Source organism: Amia ocellicauda, chromosome 5, assembly GCF_036373705.1.
Source record: "Amia ocellicauda isolate fAmiCal2 chromosome 5, fAmiCal2.hap1, whole genome shotgun sequence".
Classification (NCBI taxonomy): Eukaryota; Metazoa; Chordata; class Actinopteri; order Amiiformes; family Amiidae; genus Amia; species Amia ocellicauda.
Genome location: NC_089854.1, coordinates 28,355,921 through 28,379,407, shown reverse-complemented (window position 1 = coordinate 28,379,407; position 23,487 = coordinate 28,355,921). Strand labels below are relative to the sequence as shown.

General features: G+C 37.3%; 1 protein-coding gene across 2 annotated transcripts in view; it reads right to left on the bottom strand.

The window, feature by feature from the left end:
- The window catches only part of LOC136749985 (protein shisa-6), a 116,990-nt gene extending 104,577 nt beyond the window's left edge, over window positions 1–12,413 (bottom strand). For both annotated transcript variants that reach the window (XM_066704674.1, XM_066704675.1), the window contains exons 1-3: window positions 12,265–12,413; window positions 10,438–11,452; window positions 1,911–2,071 (exon numbers count right to left, since the gene is read on the bottom strand). In XM_066704674.1, coding sequence (XP_066560771.1) covers window positions 1,911–2,071; window positions 10,438–10,979 — 703 coding nt within the window. In that variant the 5' untranslated portion in view covers window positions 10,980–11,452; window positions 12,265–12,413. The remainder of the gene's footprint in view (window positions 1–1,910; window positions 2,072–10,437; window positions 11,453–12,264) is intronic.
- Between the last annotated feature and the right edge of the window lie 11,074 nt (window positions 12,414–23,487).

Below are 23,487 nucleotides of genomic sequence, written 5' to 3'. Positions count from 1 at the left end.
ATGTGCAGTCATGTTTAACAAATGCATCAGGGTAACAGCTAAAGGATTGTAGCAAGTAGCAAATTAAATATGCAATAACAGTACAAAAAATACAAAGTATAAAGCATACCCTTGCCAGGTGTAAAATACAGTTATCACAAATACTTTCTTAATACAAAATGAGAAAAATAAGGTGTTGGGAGTTTATTAATTTAATAATATTGCCCCTGTACCCCATAATGTAATATCATATACAACTGCAGTGGAGAGTATTCATACTCTTCATTTGAACCAATATATTCAGTGATCCATAATGTTGAGTGAATATTGTCTGGTTGATTGAACCGAGTTAGGACAGGAGATGTTTAAACTTTTGATTGCCGCCAATGGAAATCAATGGGTTATCATTCCCCAGTTCAATCAACTCTAATCTTTAATTGTTTCCAGTTCTCTTTAGGCTGAATGCGTGTTTTACAAACTCTGAAAAATATGGTTTAATGAACGATATTAATTCAATTAAATTAATCACTGCATAATACAGGGCGTGAATAACTTCTATTATAACATTGTATTGTAAATGTTTTCGTATTCTGTTTCATTTGTTTTAAGAATTACGTATCAGACAGTGTTTTGCTAATGGGAGCCCCAAGTAGGTATCTCTGACAAACTCAGAAAATACAGGCCAGAGCAGAAGGGATTTTATGAGTATTATTGGTGACTGAACAAACAAACAAACAAAAATAATATAATAGCAATAATTATGCAAGTTCCATGCATCTCACATTATAACTAGCATCCACCATGATCTTATTACGCCTTACTAAAAATACACATAAGAAAGCCTTCAATATTTGCATGTTCACTGTTTATTCTCTCATTTATCTTTTTTGTTTTTATAGTTCTAGTTTCACGCAGGCAATTGTTTAATTTTGCTTGAATAATGCTTTCATTTAATTACTGTTCCACTTTCTTATTGACAGAATTATGAAACTGGGAACACATACTGTTTTCAAAAAGAGAGAGAAGCAATCATCGTGCTAATGCCGTGTCAACAAATGTAATAATGTTTCTGAATTAAAACTCACAAGGGTCTTGGGAGGGAAATACAGATTACTACTGTGAATTGCACACAGTAGTAGTCAGATGGAAAAGAGGGACATCTATTAATCAAAGCAGATTAAAACAATGACAGTGATAGATGGGAGACGAAACTGAGTGAAATGGTAAACTGTTCTCAATTCTTGATGGATCGGTTCTTAATACAAAAAAGGAGATTGCTTAAGATGCCTAATCTTATTTCACACATAGAAACTAAATGGAGACAGACTCATTTAATCAGAATGCAAGCAGAGCTCCATTATTGGGGATTTACAGAAAACGACAATGATACGATCTTAAGATGAGATGAATGCTGTTGAGTATCTGTGCAGAGTTTCGAAACAACAGAGAATTGAGAGTGTGTGGATTGGTTAACAGGCTATCCTGGCAAGAATGGACTCAGTTGTATAATCTATTTTTTTTTCTTAAACTGGCAAAATTACAGCTGAACATAAATAATCGTTGTCATCATCGTGTTATTGACTAAACAATGTTACTCCCCATGACATGTCAGTCTTGGTTTTGTAAAAGTCACTTCAGAATCTTTTCTCAACCTTGCTATTCAATATATGCACGGTTACCATAGTAACCCATGACTCTTAAATATCACTTCTGTAGATAACAAGGTCCTATCTTGCCCTGGTATTTTACACTTGACAAAAGCAAAATAGTTCAATAGATGAAACTACTGTGCACTGACATTCAGATGTTGATGGGTATATTTATTTATTTTCTCCCCACTTCATTTAGTAACAGCACATATCTAAAAGACATATTTAAAAAAATGTTAAGTACATAATGCATAAGGGAAGCATTATCCAACAAGAACCTACCGTGGTTTGATTTCGACGTGTGGACAGGAGTATAATGGTTTTTGGAAGAAGATCGAACAGGCGTGTTTTCTTTGGGTGATCCATCCATGGCTGCAATGTTTTCTCGCTCATAGTGTGATATTGGAATGGGTCCTTGTTGCCTTAAGATGTCTGCAAGAGCTCTGTAAACGAAACAAACCAACAATCAGTCAAATTTCACACTACAGACTTGTCAAAGTGAATGGCAAAGATGATCATTAAACACGATTATTATTATTATAAAGATGAATTTGTGCTTTCTAATCTGGGACACAATTATACAGTTACTGATTTGTACTAGTTCTCCAAACCAGGTGCGCCAGATGAGTTAATCAGACTTGTGGTTGCATATTAGTTTATCTTAAAAATAGTCACACCTGTTGCAAATGAGTAATCTCGTCTGAAGGGACTGTAAAATATAAAACTAAAGCATCGGTGCAGCACATAAAATTTGTGGGACATATTTTTTTCCCCTCTCCTCCAACATTTTCTTTCAGGAAAATGACATTACTTTTGAATTGCTTTGGAGGCTCGCCTCTGCCATCACACGCAGGATGAAGCAGTCCGAGACGCGTGGCCCCGTTTTCCATTTTCTTCTGTAATTCAGATGGCTCTTAAATACATGACTTCTGTACAGCGAGTGTCTTGGTTTCACAATACAACCTAATGAGCAAACTATGTCAATGTCGACCCATTAAAACAACCACCCAGCGTATTTCTTTTGACATAACCGAGTGTGACATTGAAAAATATATTAATAGCTTTTCTGTCCAGGCTGAGTACATATTTTTTAGCATATCTTGTCCGCAGACAGAACTGACCTGATTTCAAACGTCCCAGCTGGCTCCACTGACTTATACCATCCTCTTTAGTGAGTGCACATACTGTAGCGTCTCACAGAAGGTATAAGGGAGACTGTGGAGAGCTTTTAGGATATATTTTTTAATTGTCTTAAACAAATAGCTTCAGTACATTTACAATTATTTCTATGTTTTTTTAAGAAGCCCCCACTTTACTCCAGCATATACACTATTTAGCACAATAAAAAAAGACTAGATTCACAACTATATAGAACTGTTTATTATTATTATCGCTACTGTTGTTGTTTTTAAAAAATCCTGGCACACTTCCCCTACAAATCCTCAGTAAAGCCACCACAGCAATATTGCACACCATGACAACGGTAAGGGTTGTGTGTTAAACCAAGGAGTGATCCTAAATGCAGGGGATTTATAATGGCACTAGACCCCCTTAACAAAGGCTCAGCTGCCCAAGGCAATGTACTGGTACTTTTCTTTCCATCACATTGCTGTGACCTCCATTAGCATCTCCTTGGAAGAGGCCGCATTACAGTATCGTGTAACAGGGTTGGTTGTGTAAATGTAAACAGGGTCAAACTGAAGAACCTCCATGGTGCTGTGACTCAGTGGCTGAGGGTGCTACAGGGCTCAGAGGGGTGAGAGATAGCCGGCCTCAAGTTTTAATTCAGCCTGTTAGGGTGGCCTGGCTCTACGCTCAATGCACCAAGACACCAAGACATTGTGGGTTTGGCCCTGATAATACTGTGACGGGGAGTCTGAATTTAACAGCCATGTAGGCTAGAATTACAAAATGACAGAATCACTACATATGTACTACAATCTATTGTACAAAAAATCTAGGACAATTATTTTAAAAAGGCCAGCTATTAATTTCATATTTGTTTAACAAAATGTCACATGTCACACTTTATAGAATAAGTATACTTACAGGCGAACAACCTTAAACAAATGTATATTCTATTTACCAGACTGCATTGATATATCAAAATATAATTTATATTGTCACATTCTTTAACAATTTAGCTAAAATTACATGTAATGCCTACCATTATGTTGCATATCAAATATAAAGTGATAATGTATCTTCTTTATAATGGTAAGCATTCCCATGTTATGGAAGAGCAAGAGTTAAACATTTCAAGGAACTTCCATTTATTAAACAGCTGGAAAACAGACTGATTTTATTATATATATAAAATAATTAATTTATATTCTACAAATGTTATAAATCGGTCTTGTTTATTTTTCTTGCATTTGTTAGTTTTAATTTCATTTGCCCAAGGTTAATTAATTTCTTATTTTCATGATGTATTTTTCCAAAGCTAAAAATCATGGAACTAATTTGTTTTTTCTCAGCACACGAAACCACTGTATAAAAGCAATAGAAATACACTGTAAAGAAAAGAACCACATCAGTTGCCTTTGCAATCCTGTGGTATAAAATCTCAGATTCGGGGCAATCAAGTCCTACTTAGTGCCTCTGGCTAAAAGCCTGCATTTCATTCTTTTAACTTTGCCCAAAGGAAGTATTCTAATATCAGCTTTTATGTGTCTGTCTGAAAAACACCTTTAAACAACGTAGTTCAGATCCAGTCTGAAACTACATCTCCAATGCCTCCGGTGCTATTCTGTGGTTAAACTTCCCACACCCTTCCACGATTTCCAAGCCAAAAATAGAGTATTGTTTGTCCCACATATAGTGCCCTAACATTGCCAGCCACACCTTCTAATGAGATTACACACAATTACATGACTACGAAACCGATCGAGCAATGGATTTCACATGGGTCACCCAGGTTCTCCAATCATAACTTCAGAAATCGGATACACCTGCTAAAACTTGCGGAGGTTTACGTGAAAAGATTTCTGATTTGGTTATCAATCCAATTTCAAAAGGCTTTCCTTTGTCTATAAGTGCAAGGTTTCCTTCGTCAATACCACATTGGTTAGAGTAAACACATTTCCCTACACCCGCTTATGCAGGCAGTTAAAACCTGGGAAACAATGTTAAATTTACATGCTGTGCTTTTCTTTTCTTGTTCTCTAAATGTCCTGGTGTGAAGGCAAGTACCCTGACTGATGGTATTGTATGACTGCTGCTTTATCTCTGCAGAAAATAACAGAACTTGGATCTGCCACCGTAGAGACACAACTGTAAATGGTGGTGTGTAATGTAATACACAAAACAAAACATGTCTTTTTAGATTCAACTGAGGAATTAAACACTGAAAACATTACAAAATAATAATAATAATAATAACAACCATTCAGAGATAGCTTTAAATTATCAGCTTTGATAGTATTCATTCCATTCAGGTTTTTATTAATGCTGGATCACCTACACTACAGGAATACCCTACGCACCTGTCATTTTTATTTCCAGTTACAGCGAGATGGGATTTTTTTGTTGTTTCTCCAATAAAGGTTTCATGCTAAAGTGATTTGCATGTAATTATAATTGAGTCATTGTGGTGATAAGCTCCTTTAAAAAAAAATCAAACATTCATCATTTTAACTATCATTGTAACCATTGTGTCCTTGAAACTTCACTCTCTAAGAGAAACACTGTTATTTCCTATCTAGCAGCCTGTTCTTTAATGGAACTGTTAACCATTTTTAAATGGAAATATCTTAAAAGCTCAAAATAGCTTTCTAATTTATTTTGGACAGAGAGACTGCATAAAATTTAATAAATGGGCCAATTCAGAAGCAAATTATCTAAAGGCAGTTACATTTCCTGATGCCATATCATAAACATTGCTTAATCAAGTATGCTAAAAAGACAGGAGAAGAGCAGCAAATTAAAAAATGTATGCTATGCGGAAATGTGTTAACCACAAACTGTGCATCACAAGACAGCAATATACGGATCAATCAAAAAAGTGCATTATTTTAAATGGGAAAAGGGTAAAATGAGGATGAATATCCATTTGTACATATATGTTTAGTGTATGTGAGAAACTAAACTGCTTGACAAAGATGCGAAATGTTTGAGTACGTCCGCTGGAGAACGTATTCTTAGGGTATTGCATTTTTCAATGAGTTGTTCTGACCTCGCCATTTATTAGCAGTGGTGCTTTGTATGTGTTTGTGTATTTAAAATTACTTTAAATGAGAACTTCCATATTTTGTGTAATCCTGCCAGCAATATATAAATCAAGTCGGTCAACACTACAGATGACCTATACAGCACAAAACACAGATTAAGCTAAAGGAAGATGTGTAAAACATATTTACACAATACATTTGCACGTGATGTTATGGAGATCTTTTTCCTATCTGTACATGAAAACAGGCTTACCTTTGAAAGCATTTAGATAATCCCCATCGCATTCTTTCTCTAAATGTTCACAATGACCTTTAAGTGGATGGTGTAAGTCAGGGGTACTCAAATTGAGGTCCTAGGATTACTCTGATACTCCTCTGCATTACATCACCACTTAAAACTATAAACTGCATTACTGGTATGAGAGGGTGTATGGGGAGGTTCTCTAATAACATTTAAGATAATGATCTATTTCACTAAATGAAGTCAATTTCAACATTTATGTGGCCTTGGTCAAATCAGGAGAAGCTGGTGGAAAACTAGCCATACCTGTTTAAAAGGTCAGATGTGTTATGATGGATAACAGGTTTACATGAATAACTCAAGAGGAAATCCTTTAACTCAACCCACTGCAATTGCATTGTGGTAATTTAATTGTATTCTATTGCAATAAACTGCGGGGCCAGATTTATTTATTTGTACTTGGGTAAGTTTCAAACAGAGAATGGATCCATCAACCAGGGAAGTGTGAGAAATCTTGTTCTAGCAAGGAATAGTAGTGAAGCAAAAGAATGTACAGTATAAGAAGCAAGCTGTGGCCATACCACACAGCTAATCTTATGTTCCACTAAAACTCTTTGGACATGGCTGTCAATTTGAATGTGTCAGCCCAGTACCATCAGTGTTTCAATAAGAACAACTGAAAATAAATATACTACAACTGTGCTCTGTATATTTTATAGTAAAAGCCTTGAAACTACAGCTGTCAGTGTTGTGTTAATTACATATGGCAGACAATCTGCGCATTGGTATAATAAAACATTTTTTAGGCAAATCATACACATCATTTGTGCTGTATGATGAGAGTACTGAAAGCTGGTGCAATTAGGAGAAGTGAACTGATTTGACTCAAATGTTGTGTGTGGACCTTCTGGCTGAAACAATCAATCAATTAAGAAATGGAAAAACAAAAACTGTTGGGGGCACTGTATAATTATTTGTATTAATTTGTGGTGAAATGTCAATAATATCCTACCACATAGTAATATTAGGAGACTTAAGTATACAGTATTTGATGCAATCAATGTAGGGCTTTGCGGTATTTCTTTTCAAAATAATCTAATAAGGAATGTGTCATTCAATTTTATAATTACTGTGGAAATCCAAAGGGACATTTCAGGTAGATGAGTTCTAATGAGATGAGATACTATCATGGATAGATTACTTTGGTGAATAGACAGATTAAAACATTCATCGAGAAATACAGAACAGTATGTCCGCTTATGTACCGAAATCAGATAATACTCCCGAGTCAATTCTACACTATATCCGTTTTAAAAATACTGGGCACCCTGAAAGGGTCAAAAGTATAAGGGTTGGAATGATGTTGTTCATTTAAGTAAGTGTGCCATTTATCATGAAAATGTTATTAGCTCATTGGAATTCAATAGCGGACAATATTTCACGTTCCTGGGTAATTTCACTTATTTCCTGCAGCTTTATCACTTTATTTATTTGCCTGTTTTATCACTGGCTCCTACTAATTGAGTTCTGAACTTCAGTTACCTCACACACACATTAATTCCACACAATATTTATGACCACAGAAAGTACTAGAAGATGATCAGTTGTAAAGAAGCAAATTCAGAATATGGCAAATATAAATACCATTACGTTGATGTGCATATGTACAGTATGTATCCATCTTTCTATATCGCTATCTCTATATTTGTTGTAGAACCTGATAAAATACAATATTTAATTTAACAAATGGTCTCCAAGTGTGAATGGGAATGTGAAGCAATAGCAATGGACTCCCAACAATCCAAAGTATCACTTACTCATCTTGGCTAAGGTTCAGACCTGTTCAGCCAGGGGTGATTGACGTCTATTTTAACATTTTAGAAGTCTGTTAGACAGGAAAACACCCAGGCTTAGGTGCCACCGAATAAGTGCTTCAACAAGACTTGTGGACTAAAGACATCACCGAGCTGTCAGCCTTGCCTGAACCGTGCATCATCCTACAAGGACAAGCAATGATGGAGAAGAGCATTTGTGTACCTGATCAAAATACAGCAGCTGTACAAAGGGCAGGACGGGGCAGGAGCACCAATACAGCCACCAGACAGAGCTACATTGCAGCGTTTCCAATTTGTGTCTATAATACTGTGCTGTGTTAGACGTGCCATGCTCTCCTCAGTGCCAGAATCCATTTCATCCATTCCATATAAGTATATAAGTGGGCACTGAAGTAAATCTGAAGGGAAACATCTCAGTTTTAAATGGAAGTCTTAACTAAACTCCCACAAGTTACACAGTGGTATTTATTTAGAAAATAAGGACTGCGCCCACTAATTACCCATAGTGGAGAACCCATTTGTGATGGTTATAAAAATGAGGACAAAATAATCTGAATTCCAATCTGATCAACGTACCTGATTTAATGCTAAAAAGAATCACAATACCATGGAGAGATTGTATTTATTGCTTTACAGCTATTTTCTGTGATGCGGAGGCAGCCTGCTTTTCATTTCCTTTTCATGACAAACTGCAAAACTACTGCTTTGCTCACTCCAATATCAGACACACTACACATGCATTTTGTAGCTTCATGGTGCAAAATGTAAACATCAATAGCAACAAATAGAGAAAATAAAGTGCAGGATAAAGTAGATGTGTTTTTAAATTGGTGAAAGTCATGCAGTACTGTCTTCTCTGTTGTCCCAAAAGTATTTTTTCTATGGCTTTCCAAATAATCTATGCCTTGACTGAGGACACATGGTTTAACTAACTGAGATTATCTGGCCTAACCTGACCTGCTGGAATTGTGCATTGAGAACAAATACAGGCTGATTTGCAATGCTTATATGATTCATTTGCTTTGTAGTGTTAATAAACAATATGGATGGAAACTAATACAATGAGGAATAATGAACACTTGTAATGGATAAACTTAAATCATAAATCAGTTGAACATTAAGAGAGAGGGGAAAAAAAACAGAATATATAGTGTGTGGCAAGTGTTGTGCAATAAACTCTACCATGCATGTATTCATTTCCTTTTTATTCCTAGAGTGAGTGGATGTATTTATTTCAGGGGTACAGATCAATTTAGTTAATATGATGTAAACTGCATTCTATCGAGTGTAATGTGTGATATAAAATGTAATTGATCTGATTTTAACATATACTTTTACAATCAGGGCCTTTTATAGTATAAAATCAAACTGAAGATTGTGGAAATTCAATAATCCCAAAAACAAGAATCCCAGCACAATAGAGATTCAAATAAATGTCCAATTTAATCATCGCCACTTAATTCTATACTAATAGATGCTACAGATAAAATAAGAGCTGTCAATGCAGCACATTTATATAAACACTGTTTGCTAGTGTCTACACTTCTCCTGTTTACACCTTTCTGAAATTCATAAGACCAGACCAGATAACAGAAAACCAAGTTTGGAAAGAACACCTGTATTTTGTGGAATCATGTATAGAACTGGGAAATTGGGAGTGAGTTAATCTTTTGTGATGCTACACTTTCTCACTTTTCTTCAGGTAAGGTAGAAAAGCAATTACATAAATTCTGAATTAAATATTAAGATATTAAGTTTACTGGAATACTTGTGTATGGATTTGTAAAGGAAAACACAGGGATTATCAAACTGTTCCCTTGTTACATCGTGAGTCTGTTTGGTGTGGGAGGCATTGTGGGCCACTGATTGGTCAAAGCTGGTGGTCTGTGAAGGAACTGGAAGCTCTGCCTGATATGTCAAGATTGCACAAGGAGAGAATTTGCTTGTCTCTGCCAACAGCCATCTGTCCAAAAAGGGTGATATATTTATGGATGGTGGAAAACCAAGTCACAGAGATCATGTAACACACAGTGTAGTACCTGACTAATGGGCATTTAACAATTGAGATTGTTATGATACCTAATGTGATTCAACTACACATTACACTATTTATTACCCATTTTATGTATCTGTCAGGCAGCATTTTCAAATACTCACAATAAGGAAACATAGTATGTATTTTAAATCAATGTAAGAACCAAGAGAAAGTTATGCCTGTGAGGTGAGCTTTTATGTAAGTTTACAGCTTATTTTTCAAAAATCTAAAAAGTTTTCATTTGTAGGTGTAGTGAAAGGGTTTGCTAAACGTCCTGTGCCTAATCATGTAATTATCTGTGGATTATATAGCATAGATTAATAATACACCTGCATCATTTAAGACACGTATCTTTTCTGGAATGTTGGCATTGCTGCAGTGATAACATTTGCAGGCATGTTGCATCGTTGTGGGTATCTAAAATATAGTGCTACTTAGCGCGAAATGCAATGTGTGTGTATGTATACGTGATTAAAAGAAATGTGGCGAACCACAGCGGTAAAACAACTCTGAAAGAGCAACTACGTACCTGTGGACATTCATTTCCTGAGGGGGTCGCGTTGCTTTGTCATAAGCAACTTTCGCAGCAACTCCGATAATGATAACAAAAGCTATTACCCCACAGATGATGTAGACTGTTGTGTTGGTCTGATCCAAATTCGGATCGTAAGTCCCTCCTGTGGGAACGGGGGACGGGGGCAGAGTTTTGACCCAGTCGGGTTTGTGATAATTCGTGCAAGTGTTCTGCTTTAATCGGTTCTCTTTAAACTGGCAGCAGAAGCGGAGGAAACAGGTCCCGCAGCAGTAACGGTGGTCGGTGTTATTGCATTCAAACTCCTTGTCAAACTGTCCGCTCACGTCGTAGTAGCCGAGGCACGTTTCATGGTTGCCAGTTTTGGGCGGCGGTACTTGGGTGATTCTCGGGGTGGGCACCGTGGCCACGACAGTACCGTTCACGTCCTTCTTCAGGTTCTTCCTAGGAGGACCATTCCGTTTCTTCCCCGGATTGGCACTGAGTACATTCAGAGGGTCCAAATATATCAAAAGAAGCAAGAGGTGTTGTATCCCCATGGCTTGCTATTTTATAGGTATTGTTTATGTCAGTGGAGTAAACCTGTCTTTTTTTCTCTCTCTCACCAGAAAAAAAAACAAAAACAAAAAAAAACACAATGCTTAATCCTCACTAGTCGCCGCAGCCCTGAGAAAGTCTTGCGGTGTCCCCCAGAGTTTCATTCCAGATGTCCAGCTGCAACTGTCCACAATGCGGAGAATCAAGGAAGGCATATTATTATGAGGCGTGTAAGGACGCTGACAGAATCCATCAAGTCCTGCAGGACAGTATTGTCAGTCATGGTGCATCTTCCAGCGAGGACTTGCTGCTCCGCTTGCCAGAAGACGATGTGATGGACCAAACACCATCTCTCTATGTGAATTCAGCTTCAACACTGGGTGTTATAGTCCCCACCGGGAGGTTGCCAAATTGCTATTCAATGAGAACTCTGTTGATTCATGGAGCTCTACATCTTGTTCGTGCGAAAGCTGTACTGGAGAAAAAAAAAGAAAAAGCATACAAAGCTGATTTATTCATAGGTATTACACGTTATGAGCATGACTTGGACAAAGGCAAATAGCCAGATTAAATTACTGATGAATAAGAGAAGCAGCGCATTTGGAATAGAATACATTAAGCCAATTAAGCCAATTAAATCAGCCGCTGTGTGTAAATTGTAGTGATTGGATTTACGTCAAAGGGCGCTTTGTTGGGCAGTTTAAGATGACAGAAAAACCGAAGTTTGCTAATTGTATGTATTCTCTGTAGGCGTCAATAAACATGCTATAGCATTGCACAAAAGATAGGATCAGCACCACGGACAGCTCCACTGCAAAGTCGGCAAAACTTAAATCGGCGCCGCTGCTGAAACCAATGCTCCTAAAGACCAGGTCACACCGAGCATACATTTATTCACAATTATTAATTATTTGAATAATTTCCAATAGCATATTACAACTTTACAAAGGTGAATACCAAATGCAAAAAATCAATCAATCAAGCAATCAATAAACATTATGAAACAATGTAATCTTAAAATAAAAAACGGTTTCACATGTATAGATATTTTAGCACAAAGCAATACATTTAAATACATTTTCCCAGTCATGCAGAAACGTACTAATTCCACTGCTACGAGTGAAGTGCTGCGTCTGCAGTTTCTTTAAAGCCTGCATCCAGCAGCTTTTTTACATTTGCAAACACTACATTGAAACATTTGCTCCTTCGAAACGAAAAACCATCAAACCATTAAAAAACAGAGACCGGTGCAGTAAATAGCCATTCCTGCAACAGGAGAACACTTACCTTGCCGAGTGTTTCCAGATGCTGAGTGTTTCAGTACTGGCACCCTGAATGAAGAGGGAAAATCTCAGTGTTCAGCACAAGAGAGACCCTGCTCAGATCCGCCCACATCTCCGACTCTTACATCACTCCAGTGCCAGCGTCACCAATACACCAGGTACCAGTTAATTACAAATCACTCCCCAAGCACAGTGCAACTGGTTATGCCTACAGGCTGCACTCAGTATCGGACCCTTCCTGCAGCTGCATTAGAGAGTCCCTTTCATCTGGAGACTGGGCTTATTCTTGCAGAAATGCACAAAGCCCCTTTAGAAACTTCCCATCGCCTCTTGTTGCTCCTTTCAACAAGGGAGTCATTAAGAGTGTGTCGGAATGTTTGCACACCAAACATAGGCGGGCTGGCCATCGGGCAATTTTGGCAAATGCCAGAAGTGCCGGACCATTTTTTAGTTTGGTGGTCCGCTCGACTCCCGTGTAGGCAGGTCGTCCCGTGTGGATTTCCAGACCGCAATTCACCAGCACCCCACATCCCCCACCGTCACCCGCCGCACTCCACCAACAGCCGCCCCCCACGACTGGTCCCAGTCTGTCCCTGACACCAACCTTTGTATATATATATATATATATATATATATATATATATATATATATATATATATATATATATATATATTACATTTTTATCACGATTTAACCTAATTTAACTTTTATTTTATTTTTCACACAGGCGAATAAAATGTCGATTGTTTTTTAAAAATGTATAATTTAAATAAATAAACGATTTAATCTCAAATTTAAATAGTTTGATATAGGAATAACTCACAATGGCATTTCATATAAATACTTCAGCGACCTAAATCAGTTCAATAAATCACTTTTTGGTCCTATATATATTTAAATGGTGAGAATAATCCAATGTCTTAAATGTATAAATAACATGTATTTATTATTATTGCGATATTTTCTTTATTTATTATTTTTACTTCGTTGTTAATTTGTTTAGTGGAACTTGAAGGCTGAAAAATGTATTTACCTTAAATCACATCAATTTAATTCAAAACGTTTTCTGCAACTAACTACAATCCTCAAAAACATATAAACATGTATGTTTTATATTGTGATTGTCGTTATATTCTGTACATGTGTCATCTTCTAAAGTAGAATAAATACTAAGCATGGAAATTGATGAGCATAAGTAGGCTGCAGAGACAAAATGAATTTAGTGTGTATATAGATCGTTACTTCTGGTAATGGATCATTAGGAGGAAATCCTATTTGTTTCAAAACACTGTGAAAAGTGATTTTCTGTAGGCTGCTGTAAAGATATCTAAAAAGACAGATACTAATATACAATGTAACTAATGCAAATTGGCACAGAAATATAAATATGTTATCACAAAATACTGCAGTAAACGTCCCTCAGGTTGTAATTTAATGTAAAATCACATTTCTGTTAAAGCTGTATCCTTTAACAAGGAGATAATACTCAGAATATATTAGCACAGTTGTCTTAACCACTAGGGCACTATAATTGCTTGAGGGGTGGGGGCAAAAAAATAAAAATAAGTTCATGTTTAGAAGTGTGGGCAAACTGTGTATGCAGAAGGGTAGATGAGGCAAATATTGTTAAGACTTTTACAGGGTAAGAGCATCTCAAAGGTATCTAACTTTCTAGTAGTTCTCCTCAGCCAGAATTGGATAATATAGGCAAGCAACACCATTCAGTACCAATTAAAACAAAAACAAATCAATGTAAGTAAAAATAGGATGAAATGCATGACAGATTTATATCATTATGCACAAGGAAGAACCTCTGGCAAAGTGGGTACAGATGCAATAGTATGTAATATATTGCAAGATTGCAGATGTGAATTAGACCTTAACTTTTCAGACTGAATTTGACTTTATTGCTTCATTTATCATTCTTTCTCTATCTTGGATCATCAGCCTATATTTACTGCATTTCTTTGACCAGTGTTTACAGGTCATTGTGCACCACACAAGCCAGTGTCCTGAAATGCCCTGGGCTAACATGATCTTCCTATTAGATGCCATGTACAGTCTGGACTTTTTCTAGTAGATCTAGTTTTCAGAAATCTCCATACTGAGTTGGTTGGCATGACAATATAGTAATACTGGCTTTTGGGATGTTAAATAGTGGTATTCCCCTAAATAAAGTATAGAAGCACACTACAAGATGTTAAATAATACTTGACTTGGATAACTTATGTATTTATCACAGCAATATATTTATTGCATGGTTCAGATGTTAGCTCTTGAATTTGCATTAAATAGCAAGAACTTGGCAATGTTGGAGGTATAATATAATACAATCCAGCAGTCACTGTGGTGTATATATAGAATAGTCCCCACCTATTTGCACACTGTACTACATCTGTCACCAAACATATAAGAACAAATGAGGACATCAGATGCATCTCTGTTCAAAAGATGGGTCCTGTGAGAAAACGTAGCTGTCACCTGATGGAATAGTTTGAAATATTGGCAGTCTTTTTTAATTGAATATCACTAGAATTATTTGAATTCTGCAGCTGCCAAGTAAATTCATAGCCCATCCACAGAACTACAAACTTCAATCACAGGAATGTGAGAGGAACTACACAAAACTATTTCTCCCCCTACTGATCTGTATCGTAGGAACTTGAAATTAAATGAGCTTTTAACTTATTTCTGTCTCACCTGTCTCTTGCTGGGGATTTGAGTGTATTGTCACAAGTTGGTGAAACGGGGAGGGCTAATGGAATATTTCACTTAAAAAAAAGTATTTGTATATATTGTACACAAGGGGGAAGTAAAAAGAATAGTAAAATACAGATACAATTCCTCAGTGAATTTTTAAGCAATTTGCTTCTACAAACCAAGTGAGCCCTTAAAAGAGGTAATGGATATCTGCTTCTTAATCTAATTCACTTTTAACAATGAGCACCACTGAAGTGTAACAGAGTCAAAATTACAATATCATCTCAATTTTAAAAAGGTATAGTGGCTGATATAAGTCTTATCATCACAAGTGGAACAAGTATAACCATGAATGTATAGGTCTTATTTAAAGGTTTTTATTTCCACTATTTCAATCATTTTCACAATGATATGATCACTTATGGCGTAACTCCTCAGTAAACTGAGACTTTTCCAGTTTAGAATGTCAATGGTTAGGTTGGCTCCTCAATTTCCAAATACTTGTACACTTGACCTTCACATAATATATATATATATATATATATATTTTTTTTTAATTTTAAGTTGCACATTTTTCCCTAGATGGAATGTTTGTTCCATATATTTTCCTGTTTCTTCCTTTGATCAGATTGGACAACTTCTACATTTCCTTTTTGAATGTGTATCTGTGAGGCTTTTAAAATTAAAATTAAAATAATCAGCAGAATTCCATTAATTCAATAATTGCCTACAACAGCCTCAATACAAGAACATTTACAAAGAACAAACACTAAACTCGAGAGCTCATGTTCACCACATATTGTAAATAGGGCTGCCTTTTTGCAAGACAAGTCAAAATTGTCCCGCCGTATTCAATATAAAAGTAATACTCTTTATAACAGCATTACTGAGTACATGTTATACTCTTTCAGTAGAAGGCACTCTATAAAACATATTTTTTTAATTACATCTCTGCCATGGCAGAGGAAGCAGTGTTGTAACACTCAACAGCCTTGACCCAAAGTTAGAATACGGAATGTCATTTTCCTCAGTAAATTACCCTTTAAAATAATACATAAATTAGTTAATACATAGATTCTTCATGTTGCTGCTTCAGCTGTGTATTTGGCTTTACAATGACAGTTTTGAATAGAGAAAATTACTCACATTAAGTGAACTAAAATTAAATAATACATTAGACAGTAGCATCCACAAGGCACGAGGCAAGATGCTCAGTGAGTGAGATCCAAGGGCCTCACCGTAGTCCACTCGTAGTCAGTTGGTGGATCTGGTAATGTTCACATTGAGTACATCAATCATCTATATATCTCTCCGCTATTGACAGGTCTCTGTTTTTCCTTAAAGATTGGGCCTTTCAAGTGATTACAAACTCCAGACACAGTTTAAGGGCTCTCAGTTGCTTGGAAACAACAAGTTAAAAAAATTCAATAGCAGTATCTTTGCTTTGCTTCTTTAAAAATATATACACATACATATACACTCACCTAAAGGATTATTAGGAACACCATACTAATACTGTGTTTGACCCCCTTTCGCCTTCAGAACTGCCTTAATTCTACGTGGCATTGATTCAACAAGGTGCTGAAAGCATTCTTTAGAAATGTTGGCCCATATTGATAGGATAGCATCTTGCAGTTGATGGAGATTCGTGGGATGCACATCCAGGGCACGAAGCTCTCGTTCTACCACATCCCAAAGATGCTCTATTGGGTTGAGATCTGGTGACTGTGGGGGCCAGTTTAGTACAGTGAACTCATTGTCATGTTCAAGAAACCAATTTGAAATGATTCGACCTTTGTGACATGGTGCATTATCCTGCTGGAAGTAGCCATCAGAGGATGGGTACATGGTGGTCATAAAGGGATGGACATGGTCAGAAACAATGCTCAGGTAGGCCGTGGCATTTAAACGATGCCCAATTGGCACTAAGGGGCCTAAAGTGTGCCAAGAAAACATCCCCCACACCATTACACCACCACCACCAGCCTGCACAGTGGTAACAAGGCATGATGGATCCATGTTCTCATTCTGTTTACGCCAAATTCTGACTCTACCATCTGAATGTCTCAACAGAAATCGAGACTCATCAGACCAGGCAACATTTTTCCAGTCTTCAACTGTCCAATTTTGGTGAGCTTGTGCAAATTGTAGCCTCTTTTTCCTATTTGTAGTGGAGACGAGTGGTACCCGGTGGGGTCTTCTGCTGTTGTAGCCCATCCGCCTCAAGGTTGTACGTGTTGTGGCTTCACAAATGCTTTGCTGCATACCTCAGTTGTAACGAGTGGTTATTTCAGTCAAAGTTGCTCTTCTATCAGCTTGAATCAGTCGACCCATTCTCCTCCGACCTCTAGCATCAACAAGGCATTTTTGCCCACAGGACTGCCGCATACTGGATGTTTTTCCCTTTTCACACTATTCTTTGTAAACCCTAGAAATGGTTGTGCATGAAAATCCCAGTAACTGAGCAGATTGTGAAATACTCAGACCGGCCCGTCTGGCACCAACAACCATGCCACGCTCAAAATTGCTTAAATCACCTTTCTTTCCCATTCAGACATTCAGTTTGGAGTTCAGGAGATTGTCTTGACCAGGACCACACCCCTAAATGCATTGAAGCAACTGCCATGTGATTGGTTGGTTAGATAATTGCATTAATGAGAAATTGAACAGGTGTTGCTAATAATCCTTTAGGTGAGTGTAGATAGATAGTGAAAACCAACTACCCTGACACATCTAAGTCTAAGTCTAAGATGAGCATAGGTACTGTTACTTAAGGATACTGTCTCAGCAAACTGATTAAAATGTAGGACTTCGGGTACAAGCCTGGGGCAGCTGAAGTAATACTCTGACCCCTTTCCACTTCGATTAGCCATCTCATTTGGATCCGGAGGGTCACTCATTGCTCTCTACTCCCACTCCTTCCTTTATCAATGCTTGCTTTGGTTGAGATGCAACAAAAAAGCAGGTCACTGTATCCTGTAATTGGACTCTTCATTTACCGAAATGCTAATGCACTTAAAGGCGTACTAGTGGATTAGGCTATGGAGGGTCACAAGTAGTAAAACTACAAACCATTAAGGGGTAAGAGTCTTTGATAAAATAAGAAAAAGATACTATGTAATAAGAGAAAATACGTAAATGAAGACACGTGCAAAATACTGATTTAAATGTACAGTATTGTGCAAAAGTTTTAGGTAGGTGTGAAAAAATGCTGTAAATTAAGAATGCTTTCAGAAATAGACATGTTAATAGATTATATTAATCAATTAACTAAATGCAAAGTGAGTGAACAGAAGACAAATCTACATCAAATCCATATTTGGTGTGACCACCCTTTGCCTTCAAAACAGCATCAATTCTTCTAGGTTCACTTGCACAAAGTCAGGGATTTTGTAGGCATATAGTCACATGTATGATTAAACAATTATACCAAACAGGTGCTAATGATCATCAATTCAATATGTAGGTTGAAACACAATCATTAACTGAAACAGAAACAGCTGTGTAGGCGGAATAAAACTGGGTGAGGAACAGCCAAACTCGGCTAACAAGGTGAGGTTGCTGAAGACAGTTTACTGTCAAAAGTCATACACCATGGCAAGACTGAGCACAGCAACAAAACACAAGGTAGTTCTACTGCATCAGCAAGGTCTCTCCCAGGCAGACATTTCAAGGTAGACAGGGGTTTCCAGATGTGCTGTCCAAGCTCTTTTGAAGAACCACAAAGAAACGGGCAACGTTGAGGACCGTAGACGCAGTGGTCGGCCAAGGAAACTTACTGCAGCAGATGAAAGACACATCATGCTTACTTCCCTTCGCAATCTGAAAATGTCCAGCAGTGCCATCAGCTCAGAATTGGCAGAAAACAGTGGGACCCTGGTACACCCATCTACTGTCCGGAGAAGTCTGGTCAGAAGTGGCTTTCATGGCAGACTTGCGGCCAAAAAGCCATACCTCTGACGAGGCAACAAGTCCAAGCGACTAAACTATGCATGAAAATGCAGGAACTGGGGTGCAGACAAATGGCAGCAGGTGCTCTGGACTGATGAATCAAAATTTGAAAAATTTGGCTGTAGCAGAAGGCAGTTTGTTCACCGAAGGGCTGGAGAGCGGTACACGAATGAGTTTCTGCAGCCAACAGTGAAGCATGGTGGAGGTTCCTTGCAAGTTTGGGGCTGCATTTCTGCAAATTGAGTTGGGGATTTGGTCAGAATGAATGGTCTCCTCAATGCTGAGATGTACAGGCAGATACTTAGCCATCATGCAATACCATCAGGGAGGCATCTGATTGGCTACAAATTTATTCTGCAGCATGACAACGACCCCAAACATACAGCGAAAGTCATTAAGAACAATCTTCAGTGTAAAGAAGAACAAGGAGTCCTGGAAGTGATGGTATGGCCCCCACAGAGCCCTGATCTCAACATCATCATCTGTCTGGGATTACATGAAGAGAGAGAAGCAACTGAGGCTGCCTAAATCCACTGAAGAACTGTGGTTAGTTCTCCAAGATGTTTGGGCCAACCTACCTGCCGAGTTCCTTCAAAAACTGTGTGCAAGTGTACCTGGAAGAATTGATGCTGCTTTGAAGGCAAAGGGTGGTCACACCAAATATTGATTTGATGTAGATTTTTCTTCTGTTCATTCACTTTGCATTTTGTTAATTGATAAATATAATCTATTAATATGTTTATTTTTGAAAGCATTCTTACTTTATAGCATTTTTTCACACCTGCCTAAAACGTTTGCACAGTACTGTATATAACGACATCTATGTGGGAAACAGTGTACACACTTTGCACAGCACATTATTGACTGAATTGAGCTTTCCCAGCTGACTACACTATCTAGACATTATCTCCTTACAACAATAATGATGGATTATTATGAACTCAATATCTCATATCACCTTTTATGCAAAAGAGTTAAATATACAAAAAATAAGGTATTGAACAATTTAAACAAAGGCTGAAATGTCAGTGAGAAAGTGTTTTGGGCTGTTCTGGAAATCTGTGTTTGACTGTCCCATCACTTACACATTGGTTAAATATTTAAAGCTGTTAGTCTCTTAGTTTGTTTTAATATGTCTGTTCTTAAAAACGTGGACAGACCCAGCATTTTCTTCGACTAATTCTGGGGGTTATGGTCCATGTCCATATATGCTAAGATGGAAATATCACAAAAATGATAAGAAATATAGGTGTGACACTACACTGTGTTCTCCTGTATTTCTAATAAAATCTAGTTTGGATATAATTTTTGTCTATATTCATCCATCAAAGAAAATCTCAACTCAACACATTGAGTTGAATTAGTTTAAAAAGAGACCACTATACGTGTGTACGTTATAGTATCAACGGGATGTCAAAGAACACAGCAGCCACTTGTTACACCACATAACTTCCTTAATGAGAGTACCAGTCCTACTGTTGTGCTATTAGTAAAAGTTATCACCTGTACTGTTTCAGTTTTAAGTTGAAAGCAAAATTAGAGGAAGTTTAAATGCTTTCTGTTGCATCATGGGTGAAAAAAGCAGAGTGATTATCCATTTGTTTCACCAGGAAACAAGTAACACTACTCATATAATTCAACATGTTAGATGGACCAAAACTAGGAAAGCCACATTGGCCTTTTAGAAGAAGCATCTAAAAACAACAACAACAAAACAAAAACTGTTAGAGCAGCAACAGTTTCCAGACATCACTTCTAGTTAGTATGATGAGATGATGTCTGGAAAGGACAGCCGTATTAATTTGTTTAACTTTTTGTGTTACGTTTCAGTTACCCTTTGCAAAAATGCATTTCTGAATGTCACCTTGGCTCATTACAGCAATTTCATGCTCAATCACTCTTTTAAGCTTTTAAGCAACACGCTCACATTATTTGTGAAACCATAAAGACATGCAAGTGTTCCAAGCAACTTATAGACTGGGTATTTGTTTATTCATTTAGATACAACAGAGCTGCGTAAACAACTGTGTTGCCCATTAGTTTACTCAATTTCAATTTTATGCTTCTTTGGTGGATGTTGAAATCTTCAAGGGGACCTGTCCTGGCAAATTAATGTATGACCTTTCAAACAACTTGGGCTTTGTCTCTCTGGTCCAACTAGAAAGTAGAATTAGCAGTTTAATTACATTTTTTAAATCCTCAGTATTTGTATTGTGGAGACTACAACATCACTTGTATGCAACAGGTGTTGTGGGACAATACCTGGACCCTGCCCTACAGGAAGATCCGTAAATATTTATATATGTATTTATTAGTTTGTTAGTTAAATGTATACATTTGTCCACACTGTCCATGCTATCGTTAATTTAGATTGATTTGAAAGTGTGGCCTGATACAAAAGCATTCAGAATTATAGCTTTTCTTTAACCCCAAAATCGTTCTTTTCAAGTAGTTGAATGTGAGAGGGAGTTGGCCATTTTATGTCCTGGTGGTAGGTACATTTTAGTTGCTTTGAGGAACAAAACAAAATCAAAGAAATCTGCACCAATTTCTTCATCAAAAGAGGGAAAGAAGAAAGCTCTGCCAGGGCCTAAACCCAAGTATGTTCTTAGCATGCAAAGTGCCCTGCATCCCCTCTGAGTTTCCTGGGTGGAAGATGATATTCTAGCACAAGGGTTGGTTTATCAGCTAGCCCCCAGCTTCAGCTCACTGCCTCGCTTCAATGGTCCAACTCTCCATATAGTAGCCCAGGGACCAGCTTGTGATTGGAAGCAGGTGAATTCAGCTACATCTGTTCTCCGTGGAGAGTTCAGAGGCAGCCATATTCTACCTTGCCTGTGGATAATCATTCCATTACATCCTCCTAATCATCCATTAAAAAATAACTAACGCCCAAGCAAAGCTAATAAAGAAAGACTGAAGATCAAGCAGGAACATCCTAGAACCTTTTCCTAGGAAATTTCACTACCAGTACACATCTTTAAACACAGTTTATATTTATACTAGGGCTGTCAGTCGATTTAAAAAAATGATGGCCATTAGTTGATTAATTGGTAGATTAATCAGGCACTTAGTAAAATAAGTGTAATGCTCTTTATGTGGTTGTCCTACACAGTAATACTTTAATAAATACAAGGCATTGATATTACAGTAGCCTACAACAATGCTTAACAAAATGGCAACACAAATAAAATAGAAAAAAAAAAAATCAGAGAGTGAGATTTTATCGACAGTGCGTGACCGTGGGGGGCGCACAGATTATTTATCTCCCACCCAGTGTGTGAGATTTTAGCAACAATGATTCAGAGTTTGAGATGGGGCCTCAATGCTTGAGAGCTATGCTAAATAATTTTAATTATAATGCAAAAACAATTACTGTTTAGCTGCAACATGGCAGAGATTCTCCTTCCCCTTTCACCACAGCAAATGCATCTTCAAATATTTAAAGATATCTCTAAATCATTTAAAGATATCTCTAAATGATTTAGAGATATCTGCAAACGGTTTAGAGATATCTAAATAAGGTGCTTTTTAAAGATATCTCTAAATGATTTGCAGATATCTCTAAATCATTTAAAGATATCCGCAAATCAATTAGAGATATCTTCAAATCATTTAGAGATATCTCTAAATGTACTTTTAAATGAGATATCTTGAAATATTTGCAGAAATCTTTAAATGATTTAGAGATATCTTTAAATATTTGAAGAAATCTTTAACTGATTTAGAGATATCTCTAAATGATCATTTGGCTTGCCATAGTACTGTAGCTCTTGTGATGTGATCTCTTGCGTGATTCGCCTTTATAATGTAACACTATAGAAGTGCAGGGCTGGTCAGTTTGACCGATTACTTTTGAATTACTCTGTGTTCCTGAATACACTGTGCAGACCCGTTCTTGGCTTTTCCTAAATATATGTGTAACATACAGGTAACAAAAATGTCCACTATAATTACACTATGGGAGGAATAGAACTAGATGAAGTAACACATGAGAAAGACCTAGGCGTCTACGTGGACTCCTCACTTTCTCCATCCAAACAATGTGGGGAAGCAATTAAAAAAAAAGGCAAACAGAGTGTTAGGGTATTGATAACAAGGGCAGTAATGTAAAGACTGTACAATGCACTAGTTAGAGCTCATCTGGATACTGTGTGCAGTTCTGGGCTTCACACTTCAAGAAGGATATCGCTGCTCTAGAGGCAGTTCAGAGGAGAGCAACCAGACTTATTCCAGGTCTGAAGGGAATGTCCTACTGAGAGACTGAGGGAACTGAACAGAGGAGACTACGTGGGGACTTGATCCAAGTCTTCAAAATCATGAAAGGCATTGACCACATCAAACCAGAGGAGCTTTTCCAGATCAGCAGGGACACACGCACCTGGGGACACAAATGGAAATTGGGCTTCAAGGCATCCAAGATGGAAAACAGGAGGCACTTCTTCACACAGAGAGTCATCACAATCTGGAACAAACTCCCCAGCGATGTGGTTGAAGCTGAAAATTTGGCAACATTTAAAAATAGACTGGATAGGATCCTTGGATCACTTAGTTATTAATGGACACCAAACGAGC